At 40.2% G+C, this 16,491-nt stretch overlaps 2 protein-coding genes across 4 annotated transcripts; one reads left to right on the top strand and one right to left on the bottom strand.

Moving 5' to 3' along the window:
• Positions 1-2,596: 2,596 nt before the first annotated feature.
• On the bottom strand, positions 2,597-10,263 carry arrdc3a (arrestin domain containing 3a). 3 transcript variants are annotated; one of them, XM_014988692.2, is made up of 9 exons: positions 9,903-10,263; positions 9,516-9,830; positions 7,321-7,402; positions 7,053-7,200; positions 6,862-6,964; positions 6,463-6,719; positions 5,840-5,996; positions 5,617-5,759; positions 2,597-5,517 (listed from the first exon to the last, which is right to left on the bottom strand). In XM_014988692.2, the coding sequence occupies exons 2-9, from the start codon at positions 9,793-9,795 to the stop codon at positions 5,449-5,451; spliced, it is 1,239 nt and encodes a 412-aa protein (XP_014844178.2). In that variant the 5' UTR covers positions 9,796-9,830; positions 9,903-10,263; the 3' UTR covers positions 2,597-5,448. The 3 variants fall into 3 exon arrangements, with proteins under 3 accessions (XP_014844178.2, XP_014844177.2, XP_087865086.1); XM_014988691.2 differs by having other exon boundaries at positions 9,516-10,263; XM_088008960.1 differs by lacking the exons at positions 9,516-9,830; positions 9,903-10,263 and adding an exon at positions 8,598-9,491.
• Positions 10,264-12,997: 2,734 nt separating this feature from the next.
• Positions 12,998-16,435, top strand: arsk (arylsulfatase family, member K). The gene is made up of 8 exons (XM_014988688.2): positions 12,998-13,265; positions 13,403-13,532; positions 13,629-13,788; positions 13,880-14,162; positions 14,253-14,424; positions 15,167-15,391; positions 15,474-15,689; positions 15,792-16,435. The coding sequence occupies exons 1-8, from the start codon at positions 13,167-13,169 to the stop codon at positions 16,079-16,081; spliced, it is 1,575 nt and encodes a 524-aa protein (XP_014844174.2). The 5' UTR covers positions 12,998-13,166; the 3' UTR covers positions 16,082-16,435.
• Positions 16,436-16,491: the final 56 nt, after the last annotated feature.

The raw sequence follows: 16,491 nt of genomic DNA, 5'->3' as shown, positions 1-16,491 counted from the left end.
CAAAATTACGTTTCACATTCTTCTCACTGGCTCCATCGGTTCTACTTTAAACATCTTGCATTAAAAGGCCGCTGTTGCTTCTCAGAGTTAACCTCGCTCTAAGTTTTATGTTCGAGTTGTTTGAGTTTATTTCGGCCTTTGTAACACTGCATAAAATGTCGTTTTTTTGCACACATTCATCCAGGCACTGTGCGATGATTTAAATGTGCTCCTAAACATTTTGGAGCCTGCAGCTGTACGACTTGTTCCTCTGCTTCCTGGAACACGTGAGCTAACGTCGCTGTGAGATTTCATGCTTCAGTACAGAGCTGCATGTGTGTATATTTCTATTATGTCACAGTGATGATGTGGCACCGGCGGGCCGGCATTCAGGGGGCCTCGAGCCAATCCTCCCCCCATCTACGCTGACGGTCTCTGGTCACGCCAAGCTGCTGGGACGTTCTGGATCACCAAAGGCTTCGTGTAAGTGGGATTAACTGGTGAGAGCTGAGGTTTATTTAGTGTCAGCATTTACTAATCAAAACTCTCGGTGAGCTCACCAACCACCACATCAGCCGCCCCCGTCCTCCGGTTCTTTTTCAATGTACAGGGTCAGATGTTCACAAAGGGCCCACAAAAGTCAAAAGGGGCCAGGGGATTGAGGCTGAGGGCTGAGGGGGGGCGGGCAAAGGCAAACCGAAGTGCTTGGTCAGTGATGCTGAGTCATCACAGAAGCTCCCTCAAGCTTTGGTTTGATTCGATTTGATTAAAAGTTCTTCACACAAAAAGTTTCTTTTAAAGATTAAGAAACATCATGCTGCATTTTGAGTGAAGTTTACATAGACTCATTTGACGAAAAAGAGTTTTTAGGTGTCATAAATGTGGAGAAGCAGCATTCAGCTTCTATGCATCATAAATCTGGAACAAACTTTCAGAAAACTGTAAAACAGCTGAAACACTGAGTTCCTTTAAATCAGTCTTTTGAATCTTAATAAATGAAACATTGACCAAACTATTTGACGTGTATGAATTTGGTGATGGCTCTCATCAAAATTTAATGTTTGTACGGTGTTATAGCTTTGTAATTTAATATTTTTTTATGATGCAAAGTACCTTGAACCGCTTTGTTTATGAAATGTGCTATACAAATAAAATTGACTGTTTGAGAAACGTCTCTGTTGAATTATACAATGAATATTAACTTTTCACTTAGGCATTTTGTTGACGTGCTATGCTGTCATTCACATTCTGGGAATATTCAAACCGTTCATGTGATGTGTACATAGATACTTCATAGCTTTCAAAAAAATCGATCGGTATTAGGCCCTGATGTGATATGTAGGTCTGTGTATTACGTGTGAAATTGATTGGCTCAGCACAGTTTGCTGAACATCACAAACGGGTCGCGGCTCACCAGACCCAGAGAAGCTCTATTTTTAGTCAGAGAGTTACAGCTTATGCAAGTCAAACATTTACTGCAGCTTCACAAAGTTAATGACTTTAAAAGTCACTTGAGGTCTGTTTAAAACGTTAGTTGCAGCCTATGGCGTGACGATCACATTAATAGCCAAACAAAGTCCAACGTGACACATTAGTCCAAACACGACAATAAATGTAAACTCTTCGTACATTCCTTCTGTTTGCATACAGAAACAAACTTTAGTGTATTTTACTGGCATTTTTATGACAGACCAACATCAAGCTGCACATAATAGAGAAACGAAAAGAGTGCAAGTGTCTTTCAGAAGTTTTACAAATATGAATCTGTGTGGTATGTGTTTGTAAAGAAATAATCCCCGCAGCATGATGCTTCCACCACTGTGTTTTTTCCACCATTCAGATGTTCAGGCTGACAGGCAGTGCTGACATCCCACCACACATCGCATGTAGACTCGAAAGTTACATTTTGGATCCATTTGAGCAGAGCACCTGCTGAAGCAGCAACAGCATGTTCTTTCTTAAACATGTATAATTCTCCACAAATGAGCGAACTGGATTTTTTTTTTAAGTAGGTGGCAGTGGATTGCTTTTACACAATTACAATTACATAATTTGCAAATACTTTATAAATTAAATTAAATTCTGTTTCAGATGATGTAGCAACAATAAATCACGGTCCGAAACGTTATGATCAACCATAATGTCAGCCTTAATATTAGCAACTCTTCTTGAACACCTCATGCATAAATATTTTCCCTATTAACCTAAAGCATAATTTGATCATTTGATTGATCATTATTATGTCATTCCATAACTCATATCCATCACTCAGAATGTAATGTTTAGTTTAGTAACTAGGAGTGTATTTTCATGCAACTCAGCAGTGAAAGGTGTTGTTTTCAAACCACCACTAGGGGCAGTGTGGCACCATGTTTCTGAAGCCTGGGGAACTAAAACTCTACCCACTTAAAATATTCCAATCTTAGTCAATCATTGAGAAATGATTAGTCATCGTTTCATGCCAACTCTGCGTTCCTATAAAAGGGCAGGGTGGAAATATGTTATGAATCCAACAAAAACTTATAATTATTAAACAGAAATATTCGAGAGTTCAAAGGTTTATTGGATACAAGAAAACTTGTCCAGGATATTCATGTAAACAAAAACCCGCCTCTGCTTGTTTTAATTTAAAGTTTTATTTAAATCAAAAGGAAGAACAAGACAAAGGTTAAATCATTCAGAACATAGTATATTCATAGAATAACTACACATCATCATGATTAACAGACAAAACAATAAGATACAAACAGAAACAAATGGAGAATAAAGAAAATTCAGTGAGTAATATTGCACTTCGTTTCTAAAATGTTTCAGACCCCTTCACCTAAGTTTTCTTCTTTTGTTTTTTTTAATATCTGAACATTTCAGTTCCTGCCTTTATTACTAGGTCAGGAGTTTAGCTTAGTTTTGACACTGGACTACTTCTGAAGCCCAAGCAAATGGACTATGGTACTGACCAAACCTGAAAGCTTATTCTTTACCGCAGTTTCCCCAAGATAAAAACAAAACAACAAAAAAAAATAGAACTGCAAACTGCGTTTAGACAAGTTTACAACTGAGGAATTGTTTAGTCTACAACCCTACGACTGCTAAATGTTTCTCCGGGAGGGTGGAGTGTGGGGAGGTGGGGGACACTGATCAACAGCTGCCACCCACAAACTGGGATGAGGGGTAAAATCAGGGAAATCAGGAGAAAAACTAAAATGGTTGTAAAAAAACCACAAAAAAAACCCACTAAGAATGCCCACGTAAATGGAAAAAAAGAGATAATATTCACCATTTATCATCATAGACAAGGTTTCATTCTTTAACAAACTTACTTTAACAAAAAAAGGACCTTTTTTTTTCTCTTCCCTTTTTCAACTTTTTGAATAAACATCGAAAGGTCAAAGAACGTACAGGCGTGGACGAACACAAACGAGAACACCGGTTAGAGCAGACGTCGAATGAAACGAGGAACCGTGTTACGGTCTTTTTCTGCAACAAGGCCACTAAGATAAGATCACTTTATTAACGTTCTGCAGTTTGTCCGTCACTGTCAGAAGCCGTTTGCTTTAGTTGCCAGAAGGATTTCGATAAAAGCGTGCACACGCAAGCTAGTGTTAGCTAGGTTTCAAAGAAAGAAAAAAAAACAAACAAAAAAAATGTAAACTTAAGTTTCTAACATTAAAACATAGTGAATAATGCTTTAATATCCTAAGCGGCACTTCCTTACTGAAAGCCCCTTTATTACATTGTTAGTACCGACGTGTTTTCAACCAGACCTTCACCACTGAACGCTAATTTGTATTTTTGTTATATAAAAAAAAAGTGCTGCTTTTTGTCTTTTATGACCATGCCAAACCTCTATTACAAGTGGTCTATTATATGAAATGAGTTAGAAAACCAATGTATTACTCATTTTTCCTACTACTACTTGTTCTGACCAGCCTGTATAGAGGTTTAGCACAGTCTCCGGCTTTCCGTTTGTGCTGAGTTTGCTTCTTCAGCACAGAGGCAGACATTCCTCTTACTTCATGTTCCTCTTTTTTTTTTTTTTTTTTTTTTTTTTACTTATACATTATTATTAGCATTGTGGTTTCACTGGTCTGGCAAAAAGTCTGTTGGTTGGGATGCAGTAAGCAAGTGCAGCAGGACAAAAAGGGAATGTGATTCATCTCAAAAGTTGTCTGCAAGACTGTTCTCTCATTTTGGTAGTTAAAAAAAAAAAGTTTGAACAGTGCAATAAAAAAAAAATCCACTTTTTAAACCACTTGGCAAGTGGAAAAAACAAAAACACACACCTGAGACAGTGCTTTTAGGGCAGTAATGCCAGTCGGATATACTCTGGCACAAGGACTGGAGGGGCTGCAGGCAGTTAGGGTTAAGTCTCTCTAAAATACACACTTGTCTTCTCGGCTACGTTTTGAGTGGCAAAAGCAGGACTGCAACCCCACCAGTCCGAAGCCAGAGCAACCCTGGAACCGAAAACTCAGAAAAAGCTTTTAGTAGTTCAAGATACAAAGAGAGAATAACAGAAACTACGCAACACAAAAGGAAGGAAGCTAGACGGGAATTCAAACTACGGAGGCAACACCTTACTTAACAGCTTCCACCAACACTTAGAGGAAAAAAAAAAAAAAAATCTAACGTAACTTATTAGTCGCCATGTACTGAAAAACGGAAAAATCGTTAACTGCTCTAAATAAATTCAGTGCATTTCATACTTTTCAGTCTTTTTTTTTTGTTTGTTTTCAAAAGTCAAACATTTTGCAGATGATACTCTTAACTGTTAAGCCTGTAGTCTGCTTTTTCCAGTCTGGTCTTTTCCAAAACTGAAAGCAAACCATTAGTGATTTGTGTAAAAAAAAAAAAAAAAAAAAAAGAAAATTAAACAGAGCCACCCAACTCAAGTAAAGAACAAAAATGTGCAAAACAAAAATCCCCCACATGAGGCAAAAGGAATTAGTCTTTGCTCTGTTTTGAACCACTGCTTGCAAGCCTTAACTATAATTGTTAGAACAGTTACTTTCCTTCAATCATCCCATGTTTTTAAAGTGATTCTGCTGAAGTCTGGACATGGTTAGTTTCCCCCCTTTGTGTAAGGAGCCACATCCTCAATGTGCCACAAATACAGAAGAGTTGAGGCTGAAGAGGAGCTTGGCAGGCTGAGCCTTGGTGACTCCTCCTCCTCCAACTTCTTCACCAGGGCTCCACTGCCAGCCTCCACGCAGGCTGAATATTCCTCAGGAAGATGGTGAAACCCCATAGCGGAGAAGTCTTTTTCTCTTTCTGAGGAAAAGGCGGAGAATGCATCGCCTCGTCCGGCTCGACGCTGGGCAAGTCTTTTGTAGGTCAGATCTCACGGTTTTCTCCAGATCTCAACAGCATTGTGTCAATGTCGTCATCCGAGAAAATGTTCAAAGTTCGGCCTTTCAAGGCTTTTCCTTTAGGTACCCTGACTCACTCGGGGTAAGTTTAAGGAAATGCTCAGCGTGATGGACAGGCATCGAGCCTGCGCTCCTCTGCACAGCCGGAGTGATCTGGGTTAGGATCAATCTGGAGGAAAAACGGGCGATTATTTAAGAGAATGGATGATTTCTGGAATACAACTGATCAGATGATTTTTTATTTTATTTTTTTTTTTTTAAGGCTTACCTCAGAGTACAGAGGAGGGGGCTGAAAGCGGAACTCGTGAATATAGGCCAGGAGAGGACCCTCCAGTTCCTCTCGGACCACTGGGGCATCCAGGCGGCCTTGCCTCTGCTCTTCTGTCACAATTTCTGCGTAGCTTGGAGGAGCTGCGAGTAAAAAAGAAATGACTTCCTGATTCATCTAAAGCAGGTGCGTACATTTCAATCACGACATCAAGTGAATCTACCTTCAGGCCTCTCTGGTAGACCCATGCTCAGCCAGGTCATGCTGCACTGACTGCTGACGCTGGAGGTGCGGGAGCCAAACGGATGGAGAGGAATGGTTCCGATGACCAGGGGTAAGTTCAGGGACAGGTTTATTGCCCCCGGGATGTTCACGTAGACCTGAACACAACAGCAGTTTAAAGATCAATCAGAGGCAAAGCAAACTAATTAGTTCTGTGTTTTGCAGTGGAGTGAACACTAGGTAATTAGCTTGACTTTACATTTTAGATATGTGTGTCAGTGTCTAGCAATCAGTTGCTTAGGCTGGAAGGATGACTGCTCGAAGGGTAATGAGATTAGGCGCCCAGAGGGCAGGTGTTGCTCCAAGGTTTCTGGGGTAATGCTCTTAGTGCCATGAGGAGGGTACAGTCCAAGCTCTGGCTGTCTAAGCTGAGCCAGGACAAATAGTGTCTACTAGGAAATATTGATTCTATACCGATAGCAGTTCTGAAAATAGGTCGTGGTGATAATAACGTTATGCAAGCAGAGACCCTTGCGTTTGCATGACTGTCATTTCTGGACACTTGAGCCGAATGCCTGGAAAGCGCGCGAGATGGCGCTCCACACACCGCAGGCCGGCACTCACCATGAGAGAGTACTCCACTCGGATGATGCTGCAGTCCAGGATGGAGGGCGAAACAGGAGGAATCTTCAGCATCTTGCCGTTCCAGGTCTCCGTTTTGCCAGACGACAGAGACTCTCCCCGCAGGTTGGCGACCAGTTGCTTGACCTCCTTCATCTTCCCTTTGGCATAGAAGGTCTGGGTCTGGTAGATGGCCGCCTTTGGCACCACCATGCGGGACGAGCAGTTCTCGATCTCGGCGAAGATTTGAATCGACTCTCCTGTGAGATGGGGAAAAAAAAAAAATTAAAAAAAAACATTAACTGGTGTTTTTCCAGTCACAAAAGCATCAAATGCATATGTACGCATGCATGATGTGAGGACAAAAACAAAACGTTGCATTTGCTACCATCTTATTCTCACCTGGGGTGTATCCCTTCCTTTCAATTTTGGCACTTAGGGAAATAGGACCTGAGGTGCAGAACCAACAGCAAAGCGTCTTGTCTGCAGTGCCAGCCTGTGGTGACTGAACAAGAAAGACCAGAAAGCCATTTAAAAATCCATTCGGCTTGTCAAAAAAACAAAATACTATGGGTCATTTCAGAAGAGCTCACCAGCAATAATGGAGTGTTGATGTCAATGTGCTCAAAGACTGTAAATTCCTTCTTGGTCTTCAATGGCAGCAGCCATGGCCTGTGCAGCTCTGCCTTTACCCAGTAGCGCACACTGCCATGCTTTCCTTCGAAAGAGGTAGCCAGAGGTCTGCAGGGAGAGACGCAGAGAGGAGAGAAAAGGTTGAGACGAACGCCAAAAATTCAAACACAAGTACGGTGGAAAGCGAACACATGGTCTCTCGGTTCCACGTTGTACCAGACCACTTACGTCTGTGGAAGCTCGAGGCTGAATGCGTACTCATGCCTTCCTGCATGGATGGTAGTGAGTCCTTCCTCTGAGTTGTCATCGTCTGAAAAACAAGGAGGACAATATTCCAAACACATGTATACCATACCTGGGCAAAATGCTCTACGAAGGCATCTGAAAAATCATATCAAGAAAGAAAACAAAACAAAACAAAAAAAACAAAAAAAACACAGGGTGGGGGAGACAAAAAGAGAATAAACGTGTTTTACAATTAAATTTGTCTGGAAAAAAAATTATTGTATTGAGAGACAAACAGCAGAGAAATGTTAAAAAAAGGGAGATTAAAGAAGTTGAATGATTAGAAAGAGGGTTGATTATGTATGATAGTGCTTTGTATGAATAAAAAACAAAATACCCCAGATAATTTACATGGCTTCTGAATATTTTTTAATCTGAAAGACCCATACTTTTGCCAGCTCCGTTTTCTAGATTGCTTCGTAATTTTTATATATTCTGAATGTTTGAATATGAAAAGTTTTAACTATTTTTGTAGGCGTTTGATTCATGTTTTGTAAGTCATGAAACTGCGCGAGTGGTAACTTTCAATTTGGGAGTGCCAGAATTAAAGTGTGACCTAGAAAAGCATAAGATTGATTCTTTCAATAGAAACTTAAATCCAACTTGAATGCTTCCGAAGAAACAATGCCGAAATCTTTCAAAAGCTGCTTGCCAAAGACGACTAAGGCCACCAGAGCAGAATTTGGTGAGACACAAAAAGACTACAAATCTTTAAAGATAAAAAAATAAAAATAGTTACGGTAAGCTTTTTAAAAATGAAGATATTTTGGGAAATCATTCTGTAGAAACACTTATACTGCATTATTATTTTAAGTGTATGTTTTGGAAGAAAAATTACATAATTGTTATTCAAATTTAAGAGGGTTTGAGTTATGTAAAGGATGTGATTTGAGTGCCAATCAAAGCCAAAACCACCTATGGAAATTTAAATTCTACCTCTTAGGAAATGGCACAAAGCACTGAAGCTAAAATATTGTTTTCCATACTTGCTTGTAGGCAAAGCAACGCACCATCACACAACAGAACCAGAAAGTTTCGGATTTTTGCTCCATAAAAAGGTGAACAGGGATTCACCTACGCTTGTAAAAACGAAAACTCAATGCAATTTTTAGTTGAGAGGATAGTTTTTGCTAAGCTGTGTCTGCCAGCTCAGCACAGCACACCCTCCCCCTAGCAGCAGCAGCAGCAGAGTGGTAAACAAGTGCGGATCTGTCACTCACACGGCAGCCTCCAACAGGAGGAGACCGGCCTAAACCGGTGCGAGCAGCTTCTCAGCGGCAGCGCAGGGCGCATTCACTGCGCGGCGCTGCAGGCTCCGGTACTGCAGACCCGCCACTATCACCCATTTCTAACAATTAACCACTTCATTGTTCACAGAACGCCTTTACAACGCGTTTAATTATTATTATTGTTTAGTTTAATTCCATTCATTGCCTCGTCTAAAGCCACTCCAGAGTGCTGAGGACATTTACATTAGCTACCGAGATGAAAACAACATCACAATTTCGTTTGAAAGTGGCCAACTTAAGTGTCCCACACATAAAAACGCTAAAAGACTTAATTGAAAAAGCTTCCGCAGTGATATTCTGCAGGTGTTCTCCTTATTGAAAAAAGTTGCTGAGTGGTCTGTCACTCTGCAAAACCATGATGTCATTGACTACACGTAAGAGCATCTCCACCAATCACAAGCGAGAAAAGGAGGGGATGCGCCGTGGCTCCGCCCACTCTCAATCCAGTTTTCTGAACAGGATTGAACCGCTTTGAACAATAGGGGAAACTTCGAGGTTGTTTCCCGATAAAATTTCTTAACAAAAACTTTACATTTGTCATCTTAAGTGCCCAATGTGCTCTACTGTGGCGGAACATTTCGTTTATTTACATTTTAGGCAAGAAGTACGTTAAAAACAAAGAAAGATGCTATAGAGATGCTGTCATTCATTCTGACACCTTGACTACAAACAAGCAAGCAAGGAAGGGGACATTGTCAAAAAGTAAAATACTCGACTACGTCTAACTGTAGACGATAGAGGCCACACAATTATCCGGTTATTTAGTTCATTTTATAGTCATTTGCCATGACCCCCGGGAAGCATCACTGCTGCTACCAAACTTTGCGAAAAATGCGAATAGAAACTTACCTCTCTCATGCCCAATTAAGATGTCTTTGTGATTCAGGTACTCCACTTCTTCCGTGTAGTTCTGGGTGTAGGCAGTGTTGGATCCAGCATTTCTCGACTCGGTCCAGCGAACTTTTGCGAAACCCTTCGCGTGGATTTTGAGAGACTTGACGCGGATTTCTCCGGTGACTTCGATGATCACCCTCCCTGAGACGCAGTCCCCGCTGGAGAACACGGGGACGTTGCTGTCATTGAAACAGTCGTAGCTTACAATGAAGCTCTTCACCTTTCCTAGCACCATGGCGGAGAAGAGACCTTGAGCTCTGAAGCAGAAGTCTATGAAAAAAATAATCTCATAAGGAGAAAAATAATTAAAAAAAAAGGGGGATGCAGATTGTAGACACTGACCAGTATCTCTGCCCTGCAAAAAGCAGCAGGCACGATCAGTGGCTTCTTTTTGAGCAGTTCATTGAGCTATGTGAGGGCTGATTAACAGCAGTGGATGCTGTTATCATCTGCCTATCCTGCTTGATGGTCTCCAGTCACAGACAAGGAAACCCCCGAAGCTCAGCTCACTTTAAGCGACAGGCTGGGTGAAAAACAACCATGTGCGCATGCGCCGGGCGCTGCTGCCCTCCCTCCTCCTTCCTTCTGGAACAAGGCAGACAGCAGAGGAGTGCGGCCCGGCTCACGTTCATTAAACAGGTTTACTGAATGTAAACGCTTGGTAAAAAAAAAAAAAAAAAAAAACATACACGTCGCAGTTATTTCAAGGGTGAGGCTTCTCAAATCAGCTACAACATTAGATATGTATTCATAAATGGTTTAAACGTGCTTATGTTGCAGCTAAAGAAAGAGCAAAGTGTGTAATGTGTAATCCCTTCTCTGTGTTGGGATGTGGTGACATTCTGCTCCTTCTTACTGGACTCAGCATATATTGCAGCACAGTGCCTTATATGATTCAGTTAAAGCCATACAGATTAGGGTTTTGTCATGCAATGACAGCTGTAATATTGTAGTACTATATAAGGACAGGATGCCTACACATCATCTGATAAAGCTGTTGCTTGGATAAGCTTCAGGATCGCTTTTACTCCTGCATCTCGGTGTCTGTGTAAGACTGCAGCTTCCAGGCTTTAACACAACGTTTCTTTTACTGTCTGTACAGCCGAGCATTGTTACATCAACAGTCCTGCATTTTTTTTTTTTTTGCACGGTGCCTGCATTAAAGGCCATGCAAAATTGTTGGAAGCAGAGCATATCCACGAAGAGACTGCAGAAGAAGAGAATGTTCTCAAGGGTTTTAAAATATCTGATATATTCCCCTTATATTAATTCTGAAATAATCTTTGCAAAGATGAGCACTGCTCCTATTGTGTTTAGCTCTCTTTCCAGAAAAACAACTCGTAAGGCTCAAAACGCCACCCCGTGGCCATCAGTGTTGCTAGCATGAGCTGCAGAACCACCTGTTGAATGCCGCAGAAAGCCAAGGCCTCTGCTTTTCCTCAAACAAGTTATGGTGTCATGTGGAGATTATAATTTCTTATTGATAACATTGTTAAAATAAATATTTATGCCCAGTGGTGGTTATTGCAAACTAACTTTGGGCGATCCTCTTCTTTCCCACTCTTTAAACACATACATTTTAAAAAAAATACTAATAATATTGTACAAGTTTGACCAAGGTAGTTTTAATCTGAGGTAAGGATGCTAAATTCTCCCCCAAAACAGTGTATTTTCTTTAATAGAATAAAGGTTTCATAAATTAAAGTTGTGCAAATATTTTTTTTTCTGTTCAGAGCAGGACGATGCAGCTCAAGTTTAATCAGCTGAATTACTTTAGATTTCCAAATAAAGTTGAAAAACAAACCCATCTCACAGTCCTTGAAAGTAAGCATGATCACTCTTTAATTGATCACAAGTCAGGAGTTTTGAATCATATGCCTTCTTCAGCATCATTACTCAACTCTAAATTTGGTTATTTACCACAGCTCGACATTAAGTTGCTTACAATCATGCTAAGGGTAGCAATTTCAGTAATACAACAAAATGTACAAAAATAGTTGTGATGGCTGCAGAATCTGCTCAGCAATATTGTGGTACATAGATAAATGCTGCCCTCTAGAGTTTTCATTTGCCATGTTAAAAAGTTTGTTTGAACCGTGTTTAGTTTGTAATTTGTAAGAGTTCTTTTTGTTTTTAAAAATATTAAAGGTGGTAAATAATGCATAGTTGTATTATTTTTGTTTTACTTTCCCTTGTTTGTTTAATCCCCCAAGCCTATTACATTCGAGTGCCTTTACTGGAAAGTTAATTTTAAGAAAACTCTTAAAGACTCCAGAATGGGTTGTAGTTAATAGATATTTTGAAAGATATAAAGACAACATAATTATATATACAGATGGATCTAAAGATCCAAATAGTGGTAGAACTGGAGCAGCAGTGAATATCCCACACCATAAAGTCTTGATTAAGAGGAGAACAGCTGACCATTTAGCTGTTTTTACAGTTGAATTATCAGCCATCATATTGGCCTTAGAATGGTTGCTTGATAATGATACTAGGGAAGTAAGTACATTTATCATAGCATCAGATAGTCAAGCAGCATTATTAAGTATTAAATCTGGTAAATCTAGCAGATTAGATTTGATATTAAGAATATATCAATTATTACTTTATCTTCATAACAATAAATGCTTGGTTCAATTTGTCTGGATTCCTGCTCATGTAGGTATAGAAGGAAATGAGGAAGTAGATATTTTAGCTAAGCAGGCCTTGAGATCAGATATTGTTCATCTGAATATCCCTTTGAGTAAAAATGAGGGTAAATCTATTATTCAAAAAGAAATTATTAAGATTTGGCAGGAGATATGGGATAACCATGATAATGGGAGACAACTATATACAATTCAAAAGAGTGTGGGAGATAGTAATTATCTGAGTGGAAGGCGGAAAGAGGAAGTAGTTATGACTCGACTTAGAATTGGACATTCTGGACTTAATAGTTCGCTCTTTAAAATAGGAAAGCATGAAAATGGGGCTTGTAATTATTGCAATCAGGTGGAAACAGTGGAGCATGTCTTGTTAGAATGTGATAAATACTCAGAGGAACGTCAGATTTTAAAGTCGTTACTAAGCAGAAAGAATATAGGACTGTCTATGATTAGTCTATTAGATAATAAATCAAGTTATGTTAGAAATCTCTTATTTAGGTTCTTAAATAACACTGGGTTAATGAGTCGTATTTAGGATATGAACAAGTATTTGTGTGTATGCCAGTGCATGCTCATGCATTAATTCAGGTATTAATGAGTGTGTTAGGATGTGAATTTGCACATCCTACACATCATTGAGGTGGATGTAATTCCCTCTGAGATCTCTGATGACCACACTCCAGTCTGGTAGGTGGCGGTAAATGCACCTTAAGTTGGATGCCAGCCGCCAATAAAAAACAAAAGAAGAAGAAGAAGAAGAAGAAAACTCTTATTTTGAAAACTTCACCCGGATGTGAATCTCCTCGGTGAGCAATCTCGACAAGGAAGAAGTTTTTTTATTATTATTATTATTATTATTATTATTTCTGCGCCGATTAATTTAATCACTTTTTGGCAAATGTTTTATTTCACCTAAGAAAATGCATTATTTTATAGGATTTGAATAGAAGGTATAAAAATGTTTTTGTTTGCTTTTATTTTCTTCCTCCAAAGCTGTGGCGAAAGTAGCCAGAATGTTACCAGACCAAACATCGTTATGGTGATGAGTGATGCATTTGTAAGTATGATTTGGACTACACGCTTATTGCAAGTTTTGCGTCATGAACAGTGACTTTCTGTATTGTAGGCAGATTTAGGTCACCCCCGTTATTTATTTATCAATACTTGGTGTTTATGTGTTTGTGTTTGTTTCAGGATGGTCGACTATCGTTTGATCCAGGCAGCAAAGTTGTGCGGCTCCCGTATATAAATTATCTCCGGGAGCTGGGCTCTACTTTTCTCAATACTTACACAAACTCGCCCATCTGCTGCCCTTCAAGAGCAGGTACACTTAGTTATAAATAAAATAATAATAATAATACTTTTTACACGATACTCAAATGAGGAGATATCAGATTAATTTCCTGAACCTTTTCTGCAGCAATGTGGAGTGGTCAGTTTGTTCACCTCAGTAAGTCTTGGAACAACTACAAGTGCTTGGATGCGAACTCAACCACGTGGATGGATTTGCTGGAGAGGAAGGGATATCGTACGAAGATGCTGGGAAAGCTGGATTACACCTCAGGGAGTCACTCAGTCAGGTGGGCAGGCGAAACAATGTTAGGCCTTTCTGTCAGACCTGATTGTCGGATGCCCATAGATTTTATTGATTTTTTTCCCCATGTGCTGCAGTAATCGCGTCGAGGCGTGGACTCGAGATGTCCGGTTCCTTCTTCGCCAGGAAGGCCGGCCTGTTTCCCAACTTGTTGGCAACATGTCAACCAGAAGAATTATGGAAAAAGACTGGAAGAACACAGATAAAGCTGCTCAGTGGATCCGCCAAACAGCTGCCATGTCAAAAGAACCTTTTGCTCTATATCTCGGCCTCAATCTGCCTCATCCCTATAGAACTGAATCTCTGGGCCCTACAGCTGGAGGATCCACTTTCCATAGCTCGCCGTACTGGCTCACAAAGGCATTCTTCTTTTTACTGTTATTCTTTTATCATACACCGTGATTACTTTGCGCCGCTTCACTAAATAACTTTTGTTTTCCATGTTCACAGGTGTCTTCTGAGCTTGTCTCTGTTCCTAAATGGTTGCCTATGGCTGCCATGCATCCTGTTGACTACTACTCCACCTTCACCAAAAACTGCAGCAGTGACTTCACTGAGGAGGAAATCAAAAGCGTTCGGACCTTCTACTATGCCATGTGTGCGGAAGCAGATGCCATGCTGGGTTAGTTGAGAGAAAGAGTTTGGAAGAAACTGGAGTAAGATTATTGACACATTATAGCTTGGTAAGGGCTACAGCGCACATTTAAAAAAAAAAACGAAAAAGCGATTCCAACAGAAATGAAGACAAATGAAAGCATTTACAAGTACATATCAAGTGTATATATTTTTTAGCCAGTTATTTCAGAATGTGAAACTCATATATTACATTGATTCATTGCACAAACAGTGAAATATGTCAACACTTCATTTATTGTAGTTTTGATGATTATAGTTTGCAGAAAATGAAAGCCAAAAAAAAAATCAGTGTCTAAATGTAAAGTGTCTTAAAAGTTAAATAGTGGAAACCTTTGGTTTCACACACTACCCAGCTAATTCTAAGAAGAGCCTCTAAATGGTCTTCAAAGGTAAGTAGGTCACACAATCATGGGGAAGACTGCTGACTTTACAGATGTCTAAAAATCAAAAAAAGAACATTGCTTAAGAAGCTGGCTGTTCACAGAGGGCTCTATCCAGCCTTGTTCAATGAAAGTTAAGTGGAAGAAAAAAGTGTTTTTGGAAAAGGTGCAGCAGCAGCAGAGAGTGGTATTTGTGGCATTGTGGCCTGCAAGAGGGGAAATATATTTATTGTTTTAAAATAACATTTTAATTTATTGTCTTACCAACATTGCAGATATTGTGAAACATGCTCCAGGCGTCGGATTCTGATCACCGTTACGTGTTCTCCACCCCTTTTGTCTCTTCAGGTCAGGTGATTTCAGCTCTGAGGGAGAAAGGCCTGCTGGACAACACTGTTTTGATATTCACAGCCGACCATGGGGAGCTAGCCATGGAGCACCGGCAGTTCTATAAGATGTCAATGTTCGAAGGCAGTTCTCGTGTCCCCCTGCTCATCATGGGCCCCGGGCTAAAGTCTGGGCTGCAGGTCCACCAGCTTGTGTCCTTGGTTGACCTCCATCCCACTGTGCTCGGTAGGAAAGGAGAAAAACCTGTTTTAAGTTCAGGCAATAGCAGACGTACATTTTCAGTGTTTGAACTCTGTTTGCTTTACAGAGATTGCTGGTATCTCAGCTGTGGGCAATTTAAGTGGCCACTCTGTCCTGCCTCTGATCTCCACATCCAGAAATGTGTCCAAGAACGAACACCCAGAGTGGGTATTGAGTGAATATCATGGCTGCAATGCCAATGCCTCTACATATATGCTTAGGGTTGGACATTGGAAATACATTGCCTATGCAGACGGAATCAGTGTCCCCCCGCAACTTTTCAGTGAGTTTCAAACTATTTCACTTCCTTCTCATAAATACCTTTAGAAAAAGTCACAACTATGGCCCGTTTTGAACGCCCCCTTCTGTACCCTTTCTCTTGCAGATGTCACAGTGGACAAGGATGAGCTGCACAATGTGGTTCTCAGATTCCCAGACGTTCAGGCTCAACTGGACAAACTGCTGCGCAGCATTGTAGATTATCCAAAAGTCTCTTCGGCTGTCCATCTCTACAATAAAAACGAGTTTGCTGCGTGGCGGGATAGTTTGGGGAGAAACTATTCTGAGGTTATCGCTAACCTCAGGTGGCACATGGACTGGCAAAAGGACATCCTGGCCAACGAAAAAGCCATTGATACATGGCTTCACCACTCTTCAAGAACATTTTATAACTAAAGCGATGGTAAATGTTTTTAAGCTGCAAAATTACTTTAACTTTTTGTTTTATGTGTCATTTACACCAGTCGGGCAGGTCAATAAAGGCTTGTTCTATTATTTTCTAATTATGATCTACATAGGCATCCAGATTGGTGTCAGGCAATCGTTTTTTCTTCTACTTCACTCTAATGTTCTGCCTCTTTGTTGTTTAAAATCACCTATACAATGCACTGATGTTTGTGGTTGTAAAATTCAAAGCACTGCAGTAAGATAACTAAATAAAAATCAGGAGGTATGGATAGTTCTGAAAGACACTTGACTTACAGCTGTTTAATAAACAAGGAGAGGTGTATTAAAGTCAAGCAAAGCAAATTGTGTGGTATGGTCAATTGTATTTTAATTGTTTTTGTGTCAAATCCCAAGTCATC

This window comes from Poecilia mexicana, unplaced genomic scaffold (genome assembly GCF_051168715.1).
Source record: "Poecilia mexicana isolate PSO_F unplaced genomic scaffold, ASM5116871v1 scaffold_9, whole genome shotgun sequence".
In the NCBI taxonomy this organism is placed as follows: domain Eukaryota; kingdom Metazoa; phylum Chordata; class Actinopteri; order Cyprinodontiformes; family Poeciliidae; genus Poecilia; species Poecilia mexicana.
The sequence above is the reverse complement of the archived record's forward strand: the minus strand, read 5'-3'. Positions and strand labels throughout refer to the sequence as shown.

What these genes read in the sequence shown, in the direction of transcription:
- arsk (XM_014988688.2), top strand. Translation starts at nt 13,167, where the DNA reads ATGTTTTTGTTTGCTTTTATTTTCTTCCTCCAAAGCTGTGGCGAAAGT. An exon ending in CGCCGTACTGGCTCACAAAG is followed by an intron (nt 14,163 to 14,252) that starts GCATTCTTCTTT and finishes CCATGTTCACAG; the next exon opens with GTGTCTTCTGAGCTTGTCTC. An exon ending in TGTCCCCCCGCAACTTTTCA is followed by an intron (nt 15,690 to 15,791) that starts GTGAGTTTCAAA and finishes TTTCTCTTGCAG; the next exon opens with ATGTCACAGTGGACAAGGAT.
- arrdc3a (XM_014988691.2), bottom strand. Translation starts at nt 9,795, where the DNA reads ATGGTGCTAGGAAAGGTGAAGAGCTTCATTGTAAGCTACGACTGTTTC. An exon ending in CTTAATTGGGCATGAGAGAG is followed by an intron (nt 7,403 to 9,515) that starts GTAAGTTTCTAT and finishes CTTGTTTTTCAG; the next exon opens with ACGATGACAACTCAGAGGAA. An exon ending in TCTACCAGAGAGGCCTGAAG is followed by an intron (nt 5,760 to 5,839) that starts GTAGATTCACTT and finishes TTTTACTCGCAG; the next exon opens with CTCCTCCAAGCTACGCAGAA.